Source organism: Melospiza melodia, chromosome 20 (genome assembly GCF_035770615.1).
Source record: "Melospiza melodia melodia isolate bMelMel2 chromosome 20, bMelMel2.pri, whole genome shotgun sequence".
Classification (NCBI taxonomy): Eukaryota; Metazoa; Chordata; class Aves; order Passeriformes; family Passerellidae; genus Melospiza; species Melospiza melodia.
Window position 1 is genome coordinate 11,410,330 of NC_086213.1, and position 17,431 is coordinate 11,427,760.

Here is a 17,431-nt window from a genome sequence, read left to right on the forward strand (position 1 = left end):
GGTTTATCCCTTGTTCCCCACCTCTAGCTTTGCCCCTGTGTCCCCCAGTTCTGTGACTGGAGCTGTTATTTCCCATTTTAGGCTGTGATAATGCCATCATCATCTGGAATGTGGGAACAGGAGAAGCCCTCATCAACCTGGATGACATGCACGTGGACATGATCTACAACGTGAGCTGGAATCGCAACGGCAGCCTCATCTGCACAGCTTCCAAAGACAAAAAAGTCCGAGTTATCGACCCCAGGAAACAAGAAATTGTTGCTGTAAGTTTGCTTAATCATTAAAGAAATAACTGGATTCACTCCAGCAGGAAGTGAAGAAAATATGGAAGAAATATGTGGGTTTTACACACCACGTTCAGTCTCTTTCTTCATAAATTACAGGAGGAATAGTAGGAGTTGGAGGATTTGTCTGGGTTTATTGGGATTAGTGTTTGAACTGGGATTTTAGGGCTCAGTTTTAAACCTGCAGGAGTGTAATTCCACATCTAATCCTTTTGTATAATTACAGTTCCAGAGTTGTGCATGCAAAGCAGAGCTTTAGCTGTAGCTTGCAAAGAGGTTTTCCTTCAGCCTTGCAAGAGGCAAAGCTGGAATGAGCCAGGAGTGTCCCCTTCTCCCCTGGCTCAGTGTTTGGGCTCTTCCCTCAGGCAGCAGGGGAGGAGAGCTGGGTGTTGGAGAGGAGCAGTGTGTCCAGAGAGGAGCCACCACTCCAAGGGTTTTTCTGTTCACTGCTGATCCTGATCTGCTCCTCTCTTCCAGGAGAAGGAGAAAACCCACGAGGGAGCCCGGCCCATGCGAGCCATCTTCCTGGCGGACGGGAACATCTTCACCACCGGCTTCAGCCGCATGAGCGAGCGGCAGCTGGCCCTGTGGAACCCGGTACGAGCCCAGCCTGCATCCCTGGGCTCCTCACATCCATGGCCTGCTCCTCCCAGCCCAGCCCTGCAGCCATGGAATCCTGCAATGGGTTGGGTTGGGTTGGGTTGGATGGGGCATTAAAGCAAATCCCGTTCCAGTCTCTGGGCAGGGACACCTTCCACCAGCCCGGGTTGCTCAAAGTCCATCCAAACAGGGATGGAGCAGCCACAGCTTCTCTGGGGTCTTCTTCAGGGCTTCACCACCCTCACAGAGAAGAATTCCTTCCTAAATTCATAGTTTATATACTTGAGGTTATTCCCACTCCATCTGCTGCCTGCTCCTGCTTCCATGATTTTGGCTGTGTGGTCACTCAGTGAAGGAACTGAGCAGGAGCTGCAGGTTGGAAGTGCCTGGGAAGATGCACAGGGAGCAGAGGGGCTGTGGGAAGGTCACTTCTCTCTGTGCATTGTGGAGAGCAGGCCAGCAGCAATCCCAGGAGGGTTCAGGGTGGAAGGGACCACCTGGATTGTGTCCAGGTGGCTTTTGAGTGTCCCCAGGGAAGGAGCCTCTGTCCCATCTCCCATCCTACTGACACTAACTCACTGTGTCACATATTTCCCTTGACTTGGTGAATTTTCCTGGCTCCTGTTTTTATTTAATTTAGTGATTAAAATGCCCTTGGGGAATGAATCAGTTCATGAACATTCCCAGCATTTGTTGTAACACACGGATCCTTCTGGGTGGTGCAGACACCACTGGGAGCTCACTGCCTACAGAGTGTTAATAATTTAGACCCTCCCTCTATGAACAGAAGCTTTTCCAGTCTTTATTAACATCCCTGGCATTTTTATTTCCAGAAAAACATGGAGGAGCCAATAGCCCTTCACGAGATGGACACCAGCAACGGGGTCCTGCTGCCCTTCTATGACCCAGACACCAACATCATTTACCTGTGTGGGAAGGTAAGGAGAGGCTTTGGAGGCACCTGGAGGGACTGGGGCCTGTGAAATGTTCCCCAAAATATCAGTGCTGCTGTGAATTTGGGGCTGCAGAGAGACCAGGCTGCTCTGGAAGGGGTTTGATCCTCATTCTGCAGAACCTGGGAAGGACCTGGATGTTTCTTGGAGATGGGTTAGGTAAAGCTGCTCCTAATGCAGTAAGTCCCACACTGTTGCCTAAACATTTCTTGCTGGTGTTGACCTGGATGATTTTATACTGGTATGGGTGGAAGGTCCATTTTGGGTGTTGTCCTCCGTGTCCTCAGAGATGCTGGAGCATGTGGCAGCTCTCTGATTTTATGGGGTTAAAGATTAGAAAACTGGAATTAGGTGCTCCTTTCTAAAAGCAATTTGTAGGAATTTGGTGCCCACATGTGATGGACTCCTACAAATAGGAGCCCAAGCCAAGATGAGCAAGGAATTACAAAGGAAGATCCACACAAGTATGTTCATAAATCCCATCTTTGTAGCAGCTGATGAGGAACATTTGGTTTCTGTCTGCCACCCCTCCTGCAGTTTCAGAGACAGCAGTGTGATGGAGTTGCTTGGAATTAAGGATAAACTGGTTTATAGCATTTCTGCCTGATTGTGGCAGGAGGTTTTTCCACAAGAGGTGATTTGGGGCCACTCCCAGCCTGGGAGCAGAGCTCAATCCCTGTCCCACAGTGTTTGGAACAGGACTTGGAGGAATTGTTCAGTTGATTTACTCAGATTGTGGAGGGCTCCAAAAACAGCTGCAAGCTGTCCATGGCAGCATTCCTGGAAGGAAATGGGAGCAGCAGTGTGGGCACAGGTGCTGCAGCTTCTCCTGGGGTTCCTTGCAGGGTGACAGCAGCATCCGCTACTTCGAGATCACGGATGAGTCCCCGTACGTTCACTACCTCAACACCTTCAGCAGCAAGGAGCCGCAGAGGGGCATGGGGTTCATGCCAAAGAGGGGCCTTGATGTCAACAAGTGTGAGATTGCCAGGTGAGGAGAGCTCATCCCAGGGCTGGGAGCTGGGGCTGGGCATTTCAGGAGTGGTTAAAGCAGCAGAGCAGTGAGCACAGGGCAGTCGTGGTTCAGAAAACCTGGGGAGGGCAGGAAACATCTCAGGATGTCACTGTGGTGACATCACTGTTGTCTGGGAACATGAGCCATCTCTTCTCCCAGGAAACAAGTGATAGGACAAGGGGAAATGTCCTCAAATATTAGGAACAATTTCTTCATGGAAAGGGGGGTCAGGCATTGGAAGGGACTGCTCAGGGCAGGGATGGAGTCCCCATCCAGGAGGGATTAACAGCACTTGGGGACGTGGGTTATGGTGGCCTTGGCAGTGCTGGGGGAATGGTTGGACTTGATGGGCTCAGGGATTTCTGTGGTTCCTTGGGGTTGCTCCTTTCCCATCTCCTCCATCTCCCTGATCCTCACTCCCTGTCCCACCTCTCCTCTTCCACCAGGTTCTTCAAGCTCCACGAGAGGAAGTGTGAGCCCATCATCATGACGGTTCCCCGCAAGGTGAGCACTGCCCTGGGGCCCGGCTTTGGAGCCAGCTCCTGCCTCCCAGAGCTCCTGACTGATCCATGTCTCCTGCCTTGCAGTCTGACCTCTTCCAGGATGACCTGTACCCGGACACAGCGGGCCCAGAAGCAGCTCTGGAAGCAGAGGAGTGGTTTGAGGGGAAGAACGCTGATCCTCTCCTCATCTCCTTGAAGCACGGGTACATTCCAGGCAAAAACAGGGATCTCAAGGTGGTCAAGAAGAACATACTGGACAACAAACCTGCTGGCAACAAGAAGGGTGATCTCATAAACGCTCCAAAGAAAGCAGTGGATGCCTCAAACTCCGTGAGTAAACTCCAGGAATTGTGGGGATGATGGCCTCTGGTGGGAATGCCAGGGTGGGACCAGTGACAGGACCTGAGGGAATGGCTGGAGCTCTGCCAGGGGAAGGTTAGATTGGATATCAGGAAAAGATTCTTCTTCTCCCAGAGGGTGCTGGGACACTGACCAGGCTCCCCATGAGATGTCACAGCCCCAGGGACAGCCTGGGATTGTTGGGGTGTCCTGGGCAGGGCCACGAGTTGGACTGGATGATCTCTGTGGGTCCCTTCCAACTTGGGATATTCCATGATTCTGTGATTTTAATGCTTCTGTAGATTGGAAGATTACTTGGAATTGCTTTTTCTAAATCACAGAACCACTAAATGTTTGAAAAGATTTTCAAGATCCCCCAGTCCAACCCTAATTCAAGATCTCCAAGTCCAGTCCTAACCCAGCACCAGCACCTTGTTCACCACTAATCCCTGTCCTTTGGGACAGAGAGGAAAGTATGGCTTTTATGGTCCTGGATGGGTGCACTGGAGATGCTGCTCCATGCCCTGAGCATCCCAACTGCTCCCAGATCTGTCACAGCCTCACCCCTCCAACAATCCCACAGGGAGGAGCCCTTTCCTTGGAGAACCCCAGAGCTCTCCTCACTCATCCTTTCTGATCTTCCAGCAAAACGACGCCAAATTGGACGAGATTTTGAAGGAGCTGAAATCCATCAAGGACACGATCTCCAGCCAGGACGAGCGCATCTCCAAGCTGGAGCAGCAGATGGCCAAGATCGCGGACTGAGGGGGCCCCAGCCCAGGCACAGCCCAGCTCCCAGTTCAGCCAGCAGCAGCCTGCAGCATTCCAGTACGAGCTTTCCTGTTCTCCTAAATCCACGTCAAGAGAGCCGATGATTTCAAGCCAAGCTTTTTAGTGAAAGATCTTTTTCGTTTCCCGATGTTCCAATGAATTTCTGTGACTGTGTCAAAAAAAGAAGTGCTACTTTTACAGGTTTTTTTTTTTTTTTTGGGTTTTTTTTCCCAGATGTTATTATGAATCCTTGAAAAACGAATCCATTCTTGACTTCCAATGTCATGCCCAAATATCTTTTTCTAGATGTAGGGACCAACGCCACATTGTTCTTAAACCTTTTTTTTTTTTTAGAGTTGCCAAAAAATAGAAAAAAAATTGCTTTTATTTTTCTTATTTGCCACTTTGCAGTATTTGTGTTTCCATTCCAAGGGACAGGGGGTGTGGGGGGTGTTTACACTGTGCAGAGAACAAAGCTGAAGCTATTTTGTATAAATCCTCCATTTGGAACAATCAGGTGGGTTCCCTTCCTTTCTCTTCCCTGTGGAATCCCCTTGGAGATGGGATCAGCTGCCTTTCCTGCTCCACAAAGTGTCCCCAGCCCTGTTGGTTGACAGAAAAATACAAATATATCATTCTGAGTGAGGGGATTTATTTCCTACTGAAGTTTTAAGCCAGCACCATGTTCCCATTTTCCTACAATCCCAAAGTTTGTTTCCATGACCAAACTCACCCGTTTTTTACTTGCTCATTTTTATTTCCATTTCAAGGCAGAAATTACTTCCATGCAGGAATGTTTTTATCCATGGAGCATGGAGTTCCAGGTGAGCTGTGGGATGCCAGCAGTCATTGCTGTAAATCCTTGTTCTTGCCTCCCAACACTCCTGAGCTCATGGATTTTAAGGAGCTTTTGGAATCCATCAGCCCTTCACACTAGTGCTGATAATAGGAATTTTCTGTGCTTCCAAAGCAGCATTAGCAGCAGAAAGGTGATTTTCCCATGATAATTCTCCACAAACAAAATGGCTCTGTTGTTAACTTTTTTTATCATTTGTTTTCTCCTGTCCATCGTTCCCATTCCTGCCTCCCACCCTTCCATGCAGGAAAGGATTTGTTCCCGGATCAGATGAGCGACGTCCAACCCCAAACCCCCCCCTGCCCTCCCGGCCCTTCAGAGAGCAGAAGGGACTGGGAGGGTGGATTTGATCCCAGTTTGGAGAACTGGTTTCTCACACAGCTCCTTTGGGATCCTGCAGGGAGAGGCCCTGTGAGTGCTCTAGGCTGGCGAGCTCCTCCTGGCATTGCATGGCAGCTCAGCAAAGCTGTGCCCTGTGGAGGGGCTGTCAGGGATGATGGGGCAGGCTGGCTCCCTGCTCCCGGGCCGTGTCCTTGTGCTGGGAATGGGATCCAGGACACCCCACAGAGCTGTGCCCAGCACGATTGGTGCTGCCATTCCTGGCACAGCCCATCCCTGCAGTGCCAGGGAGTGCTGATAACCCATCCTGAATCCAAAGGTGGGCAGGGACCATCAGGTGTCTGAGAGCTCTGGATCCTCATCCCAGCTGGGCTCTGTCCCTGTGGCAGCTCCGTGTGCTCCCACCCGGAGCACCCCAGTGGACACGAGTCCCTCATCCAGGCTGAAGTGATTGATTTTTTTATTATTTTCCATTAGTTTAGCTAGGAATTCTCTGATTTTCCATTTTCCCCAGTGTTTGCATGTTCAGAATTCCAGGTTAAGGATTCCCTGTTGTGGAGGGATGTGTGTGTGGAGGCAGAATCGGCCGGGGGACGTAGCTGGAGAGGCACGAGGAGGACGGGATGGAGGAGACAGAGGATGTGGAGGGATTGCAGAGCAGGAAAGCTTCAGAAAAGTGGGATTTCTGTGTTTTAGGGACAAGTGGCATCCCCTGCCCTGTGCCCGTGGATCCACAATCCGGCTGCTCCAGGTTCTTTGGCTGTTTGGTGACGTTTCTGTATTGCAGTAAATGCCTGAGATGTGTATTTTTATGGATTTTATTTTTTTTTTTTTTCCTTTTGGATCCCAAACCCGAAGGTTGTTCTCCCCACAGTGGTGATTTCTGTGTTGATTTGTACGTGTGACTTCAGGGTTGTGTGCTCGGGGACCTCGGGTTTGTTCCTAACATTGGAGGGAAATCAGTTTTGGGAGCTGCTGGATTGAGGTGCCCGGGGGTGGGGGTGTGGGAGATTTTAGTTCCTAGCCTGTATTTTATTTAAATGAACTGATGCCTCGCCAGGCTCAACCGGAGTCAGTGCCTGAAGCTTTTTGTAGCCGTGATATCCCGGGAGAGAACCAGCCCAGTCCGGAAAGACGCGCTCTTATAGAGCGGCCAGAGTATCTGTCCAAATATTTGCTTCCATTTTCAAAAGATAAAAGTCATTGATTATAAACTGCCTCTGCTTGGCTTTTCCTTTGGCTCTCGGCATTCCAGCTCTGATTGATCACTGGGATATGGAATGAGGGATGCTTCAGTAGGGGGCTGTGGATGAGGGGATCCTTGGGGACCTTTTGCCAGGGCCATTCCTGGGGTCACACATGGAATCTCCCTGGTGATTCCCAGTGAGGAACCCAAGAGCTTGGCTGGGTGTGGGATGTGATGGGATCTCGGGGTGGATGTGGGTGATGTGTTCCCAGGTAGCTTGGGAGCTACCCTGGATCTGGGTGGGGGGCTCATTCTGCTCTTCCCCAGGTGAAATTTGTTTTCAGGCTGCAGGAAGTCTGAAATCACACAGAGCTTGGGCTGGAAACAGCATCTCTTACCCCACCCAGGTTTGAGCTTTCTCAGGGCTGAGGCATTTCAGGGGATGTTGCACAACCTCCTCCAGAACACCCTGACCCTGACACCACCCCAAAGCCGTGCAGGGATGCTCCCAGAGAATCAGTGCTCGCTGATCCCATGGATCCATCCCGGGGATGCTCATCCCACATCCTGAGCCCCTTCTCTTCCCTTTTCCAGCCCCCTGGCCAGGTGTTTCGGAGCGGGGACGGGCCGGCCTTTCCGAGGGCGGGGGGTTGGTGACGCCCCGAGCCCGTTCCTGCGGATGCGGCTCTTGCAGCACCTTCCTGAGGCTGCGGCTGCGGCTCCCGCCCGAGCCTGCGGTTGGGGCGGGGGCTTTCCTGTCGTGCCAGTGCCACGAGGCCGGGACAACACCCAGGACAACACCGGGCAGCCCCCCCGAGCATCCTGGGCATGGTGCAGAGAGAAGGAGCCCGGCACAAGGGCTGTGCAAAACATCGAGTCAGGCCCTCACCCTCCTCCTCCTCCTCCTCGTTTCCCGGTGCTGAGGTGTCTCAGGGCACCCTGGCCCCCTCCCCGGCCATGCCCACACCGTGCCCGCGGGGGTGGCAGCCCTGGCACCAGGTTTGCCGTCACTTCTGCTTTCGGAGCGACGCCAGCCCCGGCGCGCAGCTGCTCCGCTGGGGCCGAGCCCTCCGAGGAAGCCCCTTGGTGGGGAGCAGCCCACGCCGTGCCACCCTCGCCGGGGGTGCCCGCAGCCCCCGGCCCTCGCTGGCCCCGCTCTCGCCGTGACGTTCTTCCCCTCCCCGGGCTCTGGAAACCGCAGCCGCTTTCCGCGCTCCCTCCCTGCCCCGCCCGGCCGGAGGTGCAGGCGGAGGGCGGCCCACGACGCCCCTCGGGTGCCGCTGCTGCCCTCGGCCCTCCGTGCCAGCCTCGCCGGTGATTCCTGAGGTTGGGATCCATCAGCGCAGGTGAGCCCTGCTGGGAAGGGGCTGGATCGGGGTTTGGCCCCAGGGATGCTCTGGGTGCAAAGGGGATGCTCAGGGAGGGACCCTGAGGGTGCCACGCTCCGTGCTGGTCCCTGGGGTGTGGGGAGGTGGGAGCCTCCTGGGGATGCTCGGAGCGTTCAGCCGTGTCCGGATGCTCTTGGGTGCGGATCCTCGGGGACCGCCGTGGCCGCCGCCCACCGGGGCTGCCGAGGGAGCTGTGGGGGGGTTGGTGATGGAATGGGGGGATTTGGGGTGAGTTTGGGGTGGATTTGCCCCTCTCCTGCTCCAGCACAGAGACACAGGCTCATGGTGGCCTCAGCCCTGTGCCAGCCCAACCGGCGGGTGGAGGGGGGGACGGGCACCCTGACAAGGGGTGTCTGTCACAACGAGGGTGACATCCCTGTGGTTTCATTTCCGCATGGACGCACTCATCCCGCAACTGCCCCGTCCCGCCACAGCCGCCTCCATCGCGGCTGATTTCCCATTTCCAGACACTCGACTTCCTTATCAAAACTTGCTCCTGGAGCAGAGCCGGGCTGAGCTCCCGCAGGTGGGGGCCGTGGCAGGATGCTGGGTGCCTCCTCCATCCCCCCAAACCCGAGGGGGACAGGAGGATCCTCTGTTGGAGTGTGATCCCACATTGGGGCTCAGCATTCTCCTGTGGGGAGCAGGACCCCGATGTCACCTGCCCTTTCTGTCCCCTGCAGGTGCCATGGCGCCGGGCCGGGCCCTGCTGGTGCTGCTGGTGCTGAGCCCCCTGTGGGCGTGTGGGGCTGAGCTGCTGGAGCCAGGGCTGCCCTGGGGCGGGCAGTGGGTCTGGGGGGAGGCCAAGCCCCTGCCCCTCTCCCGTGGCAAGAGGGATGACAGTGGGCAGGAGCCCGGTGCCACCGCCATGATCAGCAGTGACAAAGGCGATGGTGTCTCTGTGCCACCGCCAGCACCTGGCACCAAGGCCAGCCTGCTCCTGGTGCCAACCACAGCCGATCCCATGGATGATGATTCCCCCGAGCCTGAGCTGCTCCTGAGCTCTGCAGCACCAGTGCCCAGCACCAACTCCAGCCTGCTCCAGGTGCTTGCAGTGCCCACCACAGCCGAGCCTATGGATGAGACAGATTCCCCTGCTCCTGACTTACTGGAGGATTCTGTGGCACCAACAGCGACCAGTGCCAGCACCAGCCTGCCCCGGGTGCCCACCACAGCTGATCCCATGGATGAGACAGATCCCCCTGATCCCGACCTGCTCCCAAGCTCTGCCCCACCAGCAGCACCCAGCACTGAGGCCAGCCGGGCACTCGTGGTGCCAACCACAGCTGATCCCATGGATGAGACAGATCCCCCTGATCCTGACCTGCTGCCAGGCTCAGAGCCTGGCACACCATCAGCAGCCCAAAAGAGCGTCCCCACCACCACCCCCGGCTGGCTCACGGCACTCCTCGAGGAGGACACAGTGACTGATGGCCTGGACAGCGACTCCTCCACAGGGCCACGCTCAACAGCCCCCCCAGCCTTTGTCCTCACCAGCGCGGGCTACGGGAAACCCAAGAAATCCGGAGCTCCGCCTGCATCGACCCTCGCGGCCACCTGGGACACGACGCCGGTGGGCACCGCGGTGCCCTGGGAGCCCAGCGGGGCGATGGGCAAGTGCCTGCTGGCCATCCTGCTGCTGGGGCTGGTGGCCGCCGCCTTCCTGGTGAGCACGGGCGTGCTGGGGACGCTGCTGTGGCGGCGGGCGCGGACGGGGGAGCGCCGCTTCAGCCCCACGGAGATGGTTTGCATCTCCTCGCTGCTGCCCGACGCCGAGGCGGCCGCGGGCCCCCGTCCTGTGCCAGCCCGGAGGCACAAGCAACTGCTGCCCGACGGCAGCTCCGAGCCCGACGGAGACAACCTGACTCTCAGCAGCTTCCTGCCGGAGCACTCCTGAGCCCCAGCGACGGCTCCTGCATCCCGCAGCGCTGCGGGGCCCGGGCCCCCGGTGGAACCGCCGGCAGGGTGTCCCTGTCCCCTGATGTTGTCGCTTGGACCAGTGAGACAGAGCTGCTCCCCCGCGTCCAGCTCGGCCCCCGAGACCCATCCCAATAAAAAATTACACGGACACGGTGGTCTCTTCCTGGCAGGGACCCGCCAGCCCCCTCCCGGCCCCTCCGCCTGCCCACATCCTGCTGCCAAAATTTCGCTTCTCCATCCTCCCCCTCAAGCCCCTGCGGGAGCAGAAACGAAACCCGCGGCCAGGCAGGGACCGGAGCCCCCGGGACCTTGGGGATGGCACCGCAGCCCCCGGGACCTCCTGCCCGGCCTCGTGGGAGCTGGAAGGGCGGCGGGGACGGGGCGGAAACGGGGGGGACGGGGACAGCTCGTGGCACAACGTGTTCCTGCCTGCGGTCGCTGCAGCGAGGCGGGGACGCCTCCGGGGCCGCCGCTGCCTGTCAGGTGCTCGGCCCCGAGGGGAACGGTGGTGCAGGGGCTCGGCATCATCCAGCTGGGACTGGGAGGGATGGGGAGAGCAAATCCATGAGAGGCCAGCCCAGGTCCCAGCGTTTCACCCGCTCAGTCACCCCTCAGGCCACCAACTGATCCCTTCCTTGAGGGAGTGAAAATAGCCCAGGACTGGCCCTGTCCTGCCAGGCTCAATGTCCTCATTTTTCCATTTTGCTCCACCCAGGCTCCCCATCCCCACATCCTCACATCCCCATCCCTGCTGTGACCAGCTTCAACGTCCCCATCTCTCCATCCTCCCCCCTGCCCCTCCAGATTCAGCATCCCCATTCCCACACCCCCATATCCCCTTCCCCACATCCCCAAGCTTGCAGCCCCCTCGAAGGCCACTCTGGGCTGGTTATCCAGGAGGAATTGCCAGCGTGGTCATTCACCTGCATCCCAGCCCTGCTGCCTGTTTACATTCACCCTGAGCTTGGGATATTTTCCATCTGGATGCTGGCAGCTGCACAGCCCCGCTCCGGCTGTGAATGTAAATGTTTATGGGTGAGTCAGCCGGGCCAGGGGACCCGCAGCTGGTGGCCGTGGCCGGTCCCCACGCAGGACACCCTGGCTGTGGGCTCCTTGCTGATGCCACCCTGCTCTGTCCCAGTGTGTCCCCATGCCAGCCAAAGCAGCCGTGGAGGAAGAGGGATGCTCCCATCCTCAGGATTCACCCCACAGCAGCTCATCCAGCCTCTGCCCCCGCTGAGGATGAGGTTGGTGAGGAATAGGATGGGTGCAGATCCGAGGGATTGCTCCCACTCTCCCAGCCCTGTGCCAGCCGCTTTCCAGCAGGAGCCCAGCGAGGAGAAACTTTCCTCCACCACGGGAGCAGGAATCGCCCTATTTGGCGCAGTCAGCAGCTCCCGTCGGGCTGCCACGGCCCGCCTCACGGCACAGGAATTCACGGGAAGCCTGCGCGGTGTCACAGCAGGATCCTCAGGGCAGCGTGTGGTGGGGTGGCACCGGGCTGTGGTGGGTGACAGGACCCTGGGGGTGGCACCAGGCTGTGGTGGGTGACAGGGCGCTGGGGGTGGCACCGGGCTGTGGTGGGTCACAGGAGCCCGGGGGTGGCACCGGGCTGTGGTGGGTCACAGGAGCCCGGGGGTGGCACCGGGCTGTGATGGGTCACAGGAGCCCGGGGGTGGCACCGGGCTGTGATGGGTGACAGGGCGCTGGGGGTGGCACAATCCCACTCACGACACCGCACACGGAGCTCCACACGCCCCGTGCCGCTCTGCAGGACGGGCGCCCTCCGGGTATTTTGCTGGCACAGCAAAGCGCAGCCCAGGGAAGCAAATTAGAAGCAGAGCAAGGCTGCGATGCCTCAAATTGCCGGTTCCCCGGGCGGGCTGTGCCGCCGAGCCCAGCCCTGCACGCCGCGCGTTCCTGCGGCCCCAAATTACACGGCGGCACCGGGCGGTGCCGGCCCTGCCCAGCTCCGAGGGGCCGGGCCCGCGGCCGCTGCAGGCAAAAACGGAATCGTAATGGGATGGTGGGAGCTGGCACCGGGAACCGGGCCCGGGATCCCGGCTGCGAGGGTGGGGACGCTGGGCAGGGAGGGATGAGGACTCTGAGGTGGGGACGCTGGGCAGGGAGGGACGAGGACTGTGAGCAATGAAGCGGGGGAAGCGAGGGCACGGTGGGATGCAGATGCCGGACAAGGAGGGATGGAGACTCTGGGGGAAGCGGGATGGGGATCCTGGCTGCGGTGGGATGCAGACCCTGGGCAGGGTGGAACGGAGACGCTGGACAAGGGAATTGAGCCCAACACGGGCATTATTGGGTGCGTGGGGAGAACTCGGCCCTGTCCCCACCTGGGCTGCAGGAACAGGGCCGGATGCTGCTGGAACTCTGGCCTCCCCTCGCCTTTCCCCCTTCCCCTCTAAGATTTCATCACTGAGCACTTAAGGCCGGGAAAAGCCGCCCGAGCAGCTGCAGGGAGCCGCTGGGACAGACAGACGGACGGGGCTTTTATTTTGGGGAGCGGCGGCGACGCCGCAGAAACCCCAGCGGCGCCAGCCCCGCTCCGGCCGAGGGGACAGAACCCGGCCCCCCACCCCGCGGGGGTCACGGTCCCCAGGCGCTGGCCGCGGCTTTTTGGGGGGTCTGGCAGGTCCCCAGAGAGGAGCAGAGGAAAATAGCAGCGGGATGAGGTCACACAGCGGCTGCAGCCTCTTGAGCAACCTCAGGCCAGGCCGAGGGGACCAGGGCAGGGGGAGATAGAGATTGGGGGGGCTCAAGAGATGCCCCCAGACCCCAAGACTGGAGATCCTGGGAGCTGAGCAGCTGCTGTGTTTGTCTGGGGAACCAGGGGTGCCCCTGCCTGTGTCCCTGCCTGCACCCCAAGGCAGAGGTGCCCAGGCCAGAGCATTTCCAGGCTGGGATTTTAGGAAATGTTCTTCTGAACTTATGGGGATGATCCCAAGCCATGTTTGCCCCACTGCCTCAATAATGCCAGGGCACTGAGCCCACATCCCTCACTGTCCCCCTTGGACCCTTGGATGGGCATTACCCCCATCTTCGTGGATAAAAACATTAAAAACAACCCCCTGTGTGTGACCCTCATCCCCACTTGCACCCCAAAACGTGGCCCCTTCCGGGGTTGGTGATGGGGGGCACCGTGGCTCCTTTGCTGATGGGATAAGCCAGGAAACACCCCCAGCCCCAGCTGGATTTCATCTGGGAGGGGGCTGGGGGCTGCCTGCCTTTCCCTGGCCTCCCACACCCCCTCCCCATCCCGGCCGTAATGAGAACAAGCTGGTCCCGGGCTGCGACGCAGGAGGAGGAGGAGGAGAAGGAGGAGGAGAGGAGGGAGAAGGAGGAGGCTCCATCCCAGCAGGCTGCAGAAAGGGGCTCGAGGTGTGTGGGACAGATCTCGTCTTCCCGGCTGCCGGCCGCGGGCGAGGTGAGGATCCCACTGGATGTGCCAAGCTGCTCCCCAATTTTTGGGGGGCTCTGGAGCAGGGCACAGGCTGTGCCACAGCCAGGGGTGCTGCAGTGAGGGCTGGGCATGGTCCCCACGGCGGGACAGGGGACGGAGTTGGCCACACGGCTGCATTCCCAGGCAGGAATCGGAGCGTGCTGCCTGTGGACAACACCGAAATCCTGAAATTCTGCAGCGGTTGGGAAGCGGAGCTGGGAAGGAGCTGTGGGTCTGGGGGTGGGCAAGGAAGGGCTGGAATGGGATTGGGATGGGGTGGAGGGCTGGCAATGCCCGTGGTGCCAGGCCCAGCTCTTGGCACTGCTCTGGGCTTTGCTCAGCCCCTGCATGGCCACGGCTGCTCCTCAGCTCTGATGGCTGCCGGGGAATTGGTGCCGTCCCCATCCCGGGACCCCTTTCCCGCTGAGGGGCCCCTGTCTGGGGCGGAGAGGAGGATGAAGGGGCTCATCTCAGCCCCTCCAACCCTTCCTTCTCCCGGTGCTGGTCAGTGCTGTGACCCCACAGCCGCAGCAGTGCCCATGGGGAGCCGGGAGGGTTGGGGGTGAGGGCACCTCCCACCTCCGCTGCCGTTTTTTTGCACCGGATTAATGGAAACCAGATTGTGCAGCCAGGAGAGAGTCTGGAAGCCAAATCCTGCTGCTGGAGTGCCTCTCGTTCTGTAGAGCTGCTGGCTTGGGTTTGTTTGGGGAGGAAAATGGGATGTGGGCTGGGATTTGGGGAGCCTGAGGCTGGGGAATTGTCATGGGGGGGTCCCTGCTGATGTACCTGGGGAGCTTTTCTGGAGACCTCCCCATGGAGCCGTGTGGAGGGGAAGAGCCCCGGGAATGGCTCGGTGGCGTTACGTGCGCGGCACGCGTGGATCCCTGGGGAATGTCTCGCAGTGGAGACGGTCACGTCTCTCTCCCAAACCCCAAATCCCGTGGGGTGCAGAGCCCAGCCAGGGGCTCACCCCAGGGGTGGGAACCGTGTGTCCTGTGTCCTACAGCACGCTGTGGGCTGTGGAATGGGGCAGATCCAGCCCCATCCGAGTGAGGAGCACAGCACAGGGACAAAGCCAGGCCTTCCCCCTTCCCAGGGACACTCAGGCAGCTGGAACCCCATTCCCTGCACCCCAGCTCTGGGGCTGCCCCTTTGTCCCACACCCCATCCCGGCTCCACTCAAGCACATGGTGGCACCAGGGTGAAATCCTGCCCCAAACTATTTTTAGCTGTGTTCCAGCTGGGAATTAACAGTCTGGGACGGCGGTTGGGAAATGCATCTTGCGCCGGGCCCGGCCCTTTTGTAGCGTTGCCTGTGTCAAAGTTTCCACTGCAAACCTCCATTTTTCAGGAATTCTCTAATCAGCCAAATGACCGTTGTCTGGAGCCGGGCGCTGGCAGCAGCCCCGGTCCCCAGCCTTGAGCAATCCCACCCAGCTGGCTTCGAGCTGTGCCCTTGGAAAACAAACAGAGCCCCCTGCTCTGTCGGGGCGAGAAAACCAGAGCTGCCTTTCCACTTCCATAAGGAAATCCAGGCGGGTGAGGGCTGGCTTGGGGGGCTCGCTTTGTTGGGGTATTAACCTGTCCCTCACCTCTCTGCATCCCACAGGTTTCCTGCAGGAATCCTGGGAATGGGCTCAGCCATGGGCACGTGGTTGCCGCTCTTGGTGCTGCTGGTGGCAGCCCCGGCGGAGGCGGCGGCGCCGCGGCACCGCCCGGTGCTGCCGGACACGGCGGGCAGCGGGGACGGGGACGAGGCCTCAGCCACGCTGCCCGCCCAGCCCGTGACCCCCCGCGTCAGCCCCACCGTGGGGGCGGCACCGGGGACCACCGTGACCAACAGCTCGGCGCCGGGCGTGCTGGACGGGCTGGTGGACTTCTTCAAGGAGTACCTGCTGCTGGTGGTGGTGGTGGGCTCGCTGTCCTTCGTCCTCCTCTTCATCATCTGCGCCGCCGTCATCGTCCGGCAGAAGCACAAGGCCTCTGCCTACTATCCCTCCTCCTTCCCCAAGAAGAAATACGTGGATGAGCGGGACAAGTCGGGGGGAGCGCGGGACTTCAGCGAGGTGCCCGACAAAGCCCCCGAGGCCGGCGCGGAGGAGCCGCTGGACGGCGGCCGCCAGCTCCAGGCCGACATCCTGGCTGCTGCCCAGAACCTCAAATCCCCCCACAAGGCACCGCTGGCCAACGGAGCCCAGGGCGAGCAGAATGCCCCTCAGGAGGAGGAGGAGAAGGAGGAAGAGGAGGAAGGAAAGAAGTTGGGGGATGAGCAACCCAAGCCCCGTGCCCAAAATGCGGGTGCGGAGGAAGCGGCAAGCGCGGGAAGCAAGGATGGAGGATGCAGCCCTGCTGCCTGCCAGGATGGCTCCCAGGCTCCCTCTGGAATCTGAGGCAGGGACACGGTCCCGGGCAAGCCTGAGGAGCTGCTGCCCTGGGACACACGATGGACAGGGTGGATCAGGCTCTGTATGTACGTGGTGGCTCAAGGAAGCCCCGATGAAGATGCCGTTCCCTCCCAGCTGCCCCGACCCTGGTGCTGATGGGATGCTCATGGGGGGGATTTGCCAGCTGGTGGTTTTCCCCAGCACTGGAACGCTGTCAGCCCCAGCTCCTGCTGCCCAAGGGGCTTCTCCCACCCCAGGCACTGCAGCTCTGCCCCCCCTGTGCCAAGAGCTTCCTGTCAAATGTCATTTTAATCATCAGCAGCAGCCTGGTCTGTGCCGGGCTCCTGGCTGGGAGCTGTGTCCCTCTGGGAGAAGGGATGGGACCAGGGCTGGAAGTCTGTGGGATATGGGTCAGCTTTGCCCAAGGCCACCCAAGGGAGAGGGATGAGGATTTAGGGACAAGGATTCTCCTTTCCTTCTTCCACCCCAGATCCCAGCTGGATTTTTCCTCCCTTCCTGAACCCCTTCAGCTAGAAATAAACGTTTCCTCCGCACAGCTCCTCTCCCGTGTGTGTCTCGGCCGTGGGGTGCCCAGGGGACAGTCCCTGTGTCCCTGTGCTCCTCCAGGGGCACAGCTGGATTGGACTCCAGGGCCAGTGGAGCCCTGGGCAGGGTGTTATCAGTCCCCACATCAGCACATGACGTGCCCTTCCAGGAAACCTTTATCTTGTACCCACAGCTGTGGGGCTGAGGAGGGGCTGTGGGGACTCAGCCACGGCCCTGGGGTGCAGCTGCTGCTGTGGGGACAGCAGGGAACCCTGGAAGGTGAGTGAGGCTGTTCTGCCCCCAAAGCAGCACATCCCTGTACCCCTGAACCTCCTGTGTCCCCGTGTTTTATCCTATCATGTCCTTGCCCCAGGACAACCTTCCCTTGGGAATGTGTGTCCCCACACAGAGCTGGTTTTCTCCCAAAGCAAATGTGAGTGGGTGAAGTTTCCCTGATTTTTTTTAAAACCAGGAAACAGCAGGGTGGTTCCATGAGGGAGAGGTACATTCCTCACTGCTGGAGGGTGCCAGGAGCTGAGGAACCACAAGAGGGACCTTGTGAGTGACAAACTCGTGTGACCTCTGTGTTCAAAATTACAAATATTGTGCCCGGATGGAGCAGGATGAGACAATTTTTTTTTTTAAAATGTGGTTTTAAATGTTTAACAACACCCTCAGTATGAAAAATGGGAAGTGATGTGTCTTGTGGGGGGTTAGAAGGTTAAAAAGTGAAGTCTGCCAATGTGTTGTCTGCTTGGTTTGGAAATATTCCTCCAGAAAAGAGGAACTCTGGGAGCTCCCCCTCAGCTCTGTACTCCAGCTCTGCTATTTCCCCACTGGGGTTCCACTCTGAGGGTGTACTTTAGGGAATATTGGAGTGGGGTTTGGGTATG

At 58.7% G+C, this 17,431-nt stretch overlaps 3 protein-coding genes across 4 annotated transcripts in view; all 3 read left to right on the forward strand.

The window, feature by feature from the left end:
* The window catches only part of CORO1C (coronin 1C), a 48,809-nt gene extending 41,935 nt beyond the window's left edge, over nt 1–6,874 (forward strand). For both annotated transcript variants that reach the window (XM_063172888.1, XM_063172893.1), the window contains exons 5-11: nt 82–263; nt 762–881; nt 1,718–1,822; nt 2,683–2,828; nt 3,299–3,356; nt 3,440–3,685; nt 4,340–6,874. In XM_063172888.1, coding sequence (XP_063028958.1) covers nt 82–263; nt 762–881; nt 1,718–1,822; nt 2,683–2,828; nt 3,299–3,356; nt 3,440–3,685; nt 4,340–4,459 — 977 coding nt within the window. In that variant the 3' untranslated portion in view covers nt 4,460–6,874. The remainder of the gene's footprint in view (nt 1–81; nt 264–761; nt 882–1,717; nt 1,823–2,682; nt 2,829–3,298; nt 3,357–3,439; nt 3,686–4,339) is intronic.
* Nucleotides 6,875–8,076: 1,202 nt separating this feature from the next.
* On the forward strand, nt 8,077–10,295 carry SELPLG (selectin P ligand). The gene is made up of 2 exons (XM_063172856.1): nt 8,077–8,192; nt 8,918–10,295. Exon 2 carries the CDS (start codon nt 8,923–8,925, stop codon nt 10,129–10,131), a length of 1,209 nt encoding a protein of 402 aa, XP_063028926.1. The 5' UTR covers nt 8,077–8,192; nt 8,918–8,922; the 3' UTR covers nt 10,132–10,295.
* Nucleotides 10,296–13,507: 3,212 nt separating this feature from the next.
* On the forward strand, nt 13,508–16,548 carry TMEM119 (transmembrane protein 119). The gene is made up of 2 exons (XM_063172898.1): nt 13,508–13,593; nt 15,218–16,548. The coding sequence occupies exon 2, from the start codon at nt 15,240–15,242 to the stop codon at nt 15,996–15,998; it is 759 nt and encodes a 252-aa protein (XP_063028968.1). The 5' UTR covers nt 13,508–13,593; nt 15,218–15,239; the 3' UTR covers nt 15,999–16,548.
* Nucleotides 16,549–17,431: the final 883 nt, after the last annotated feature.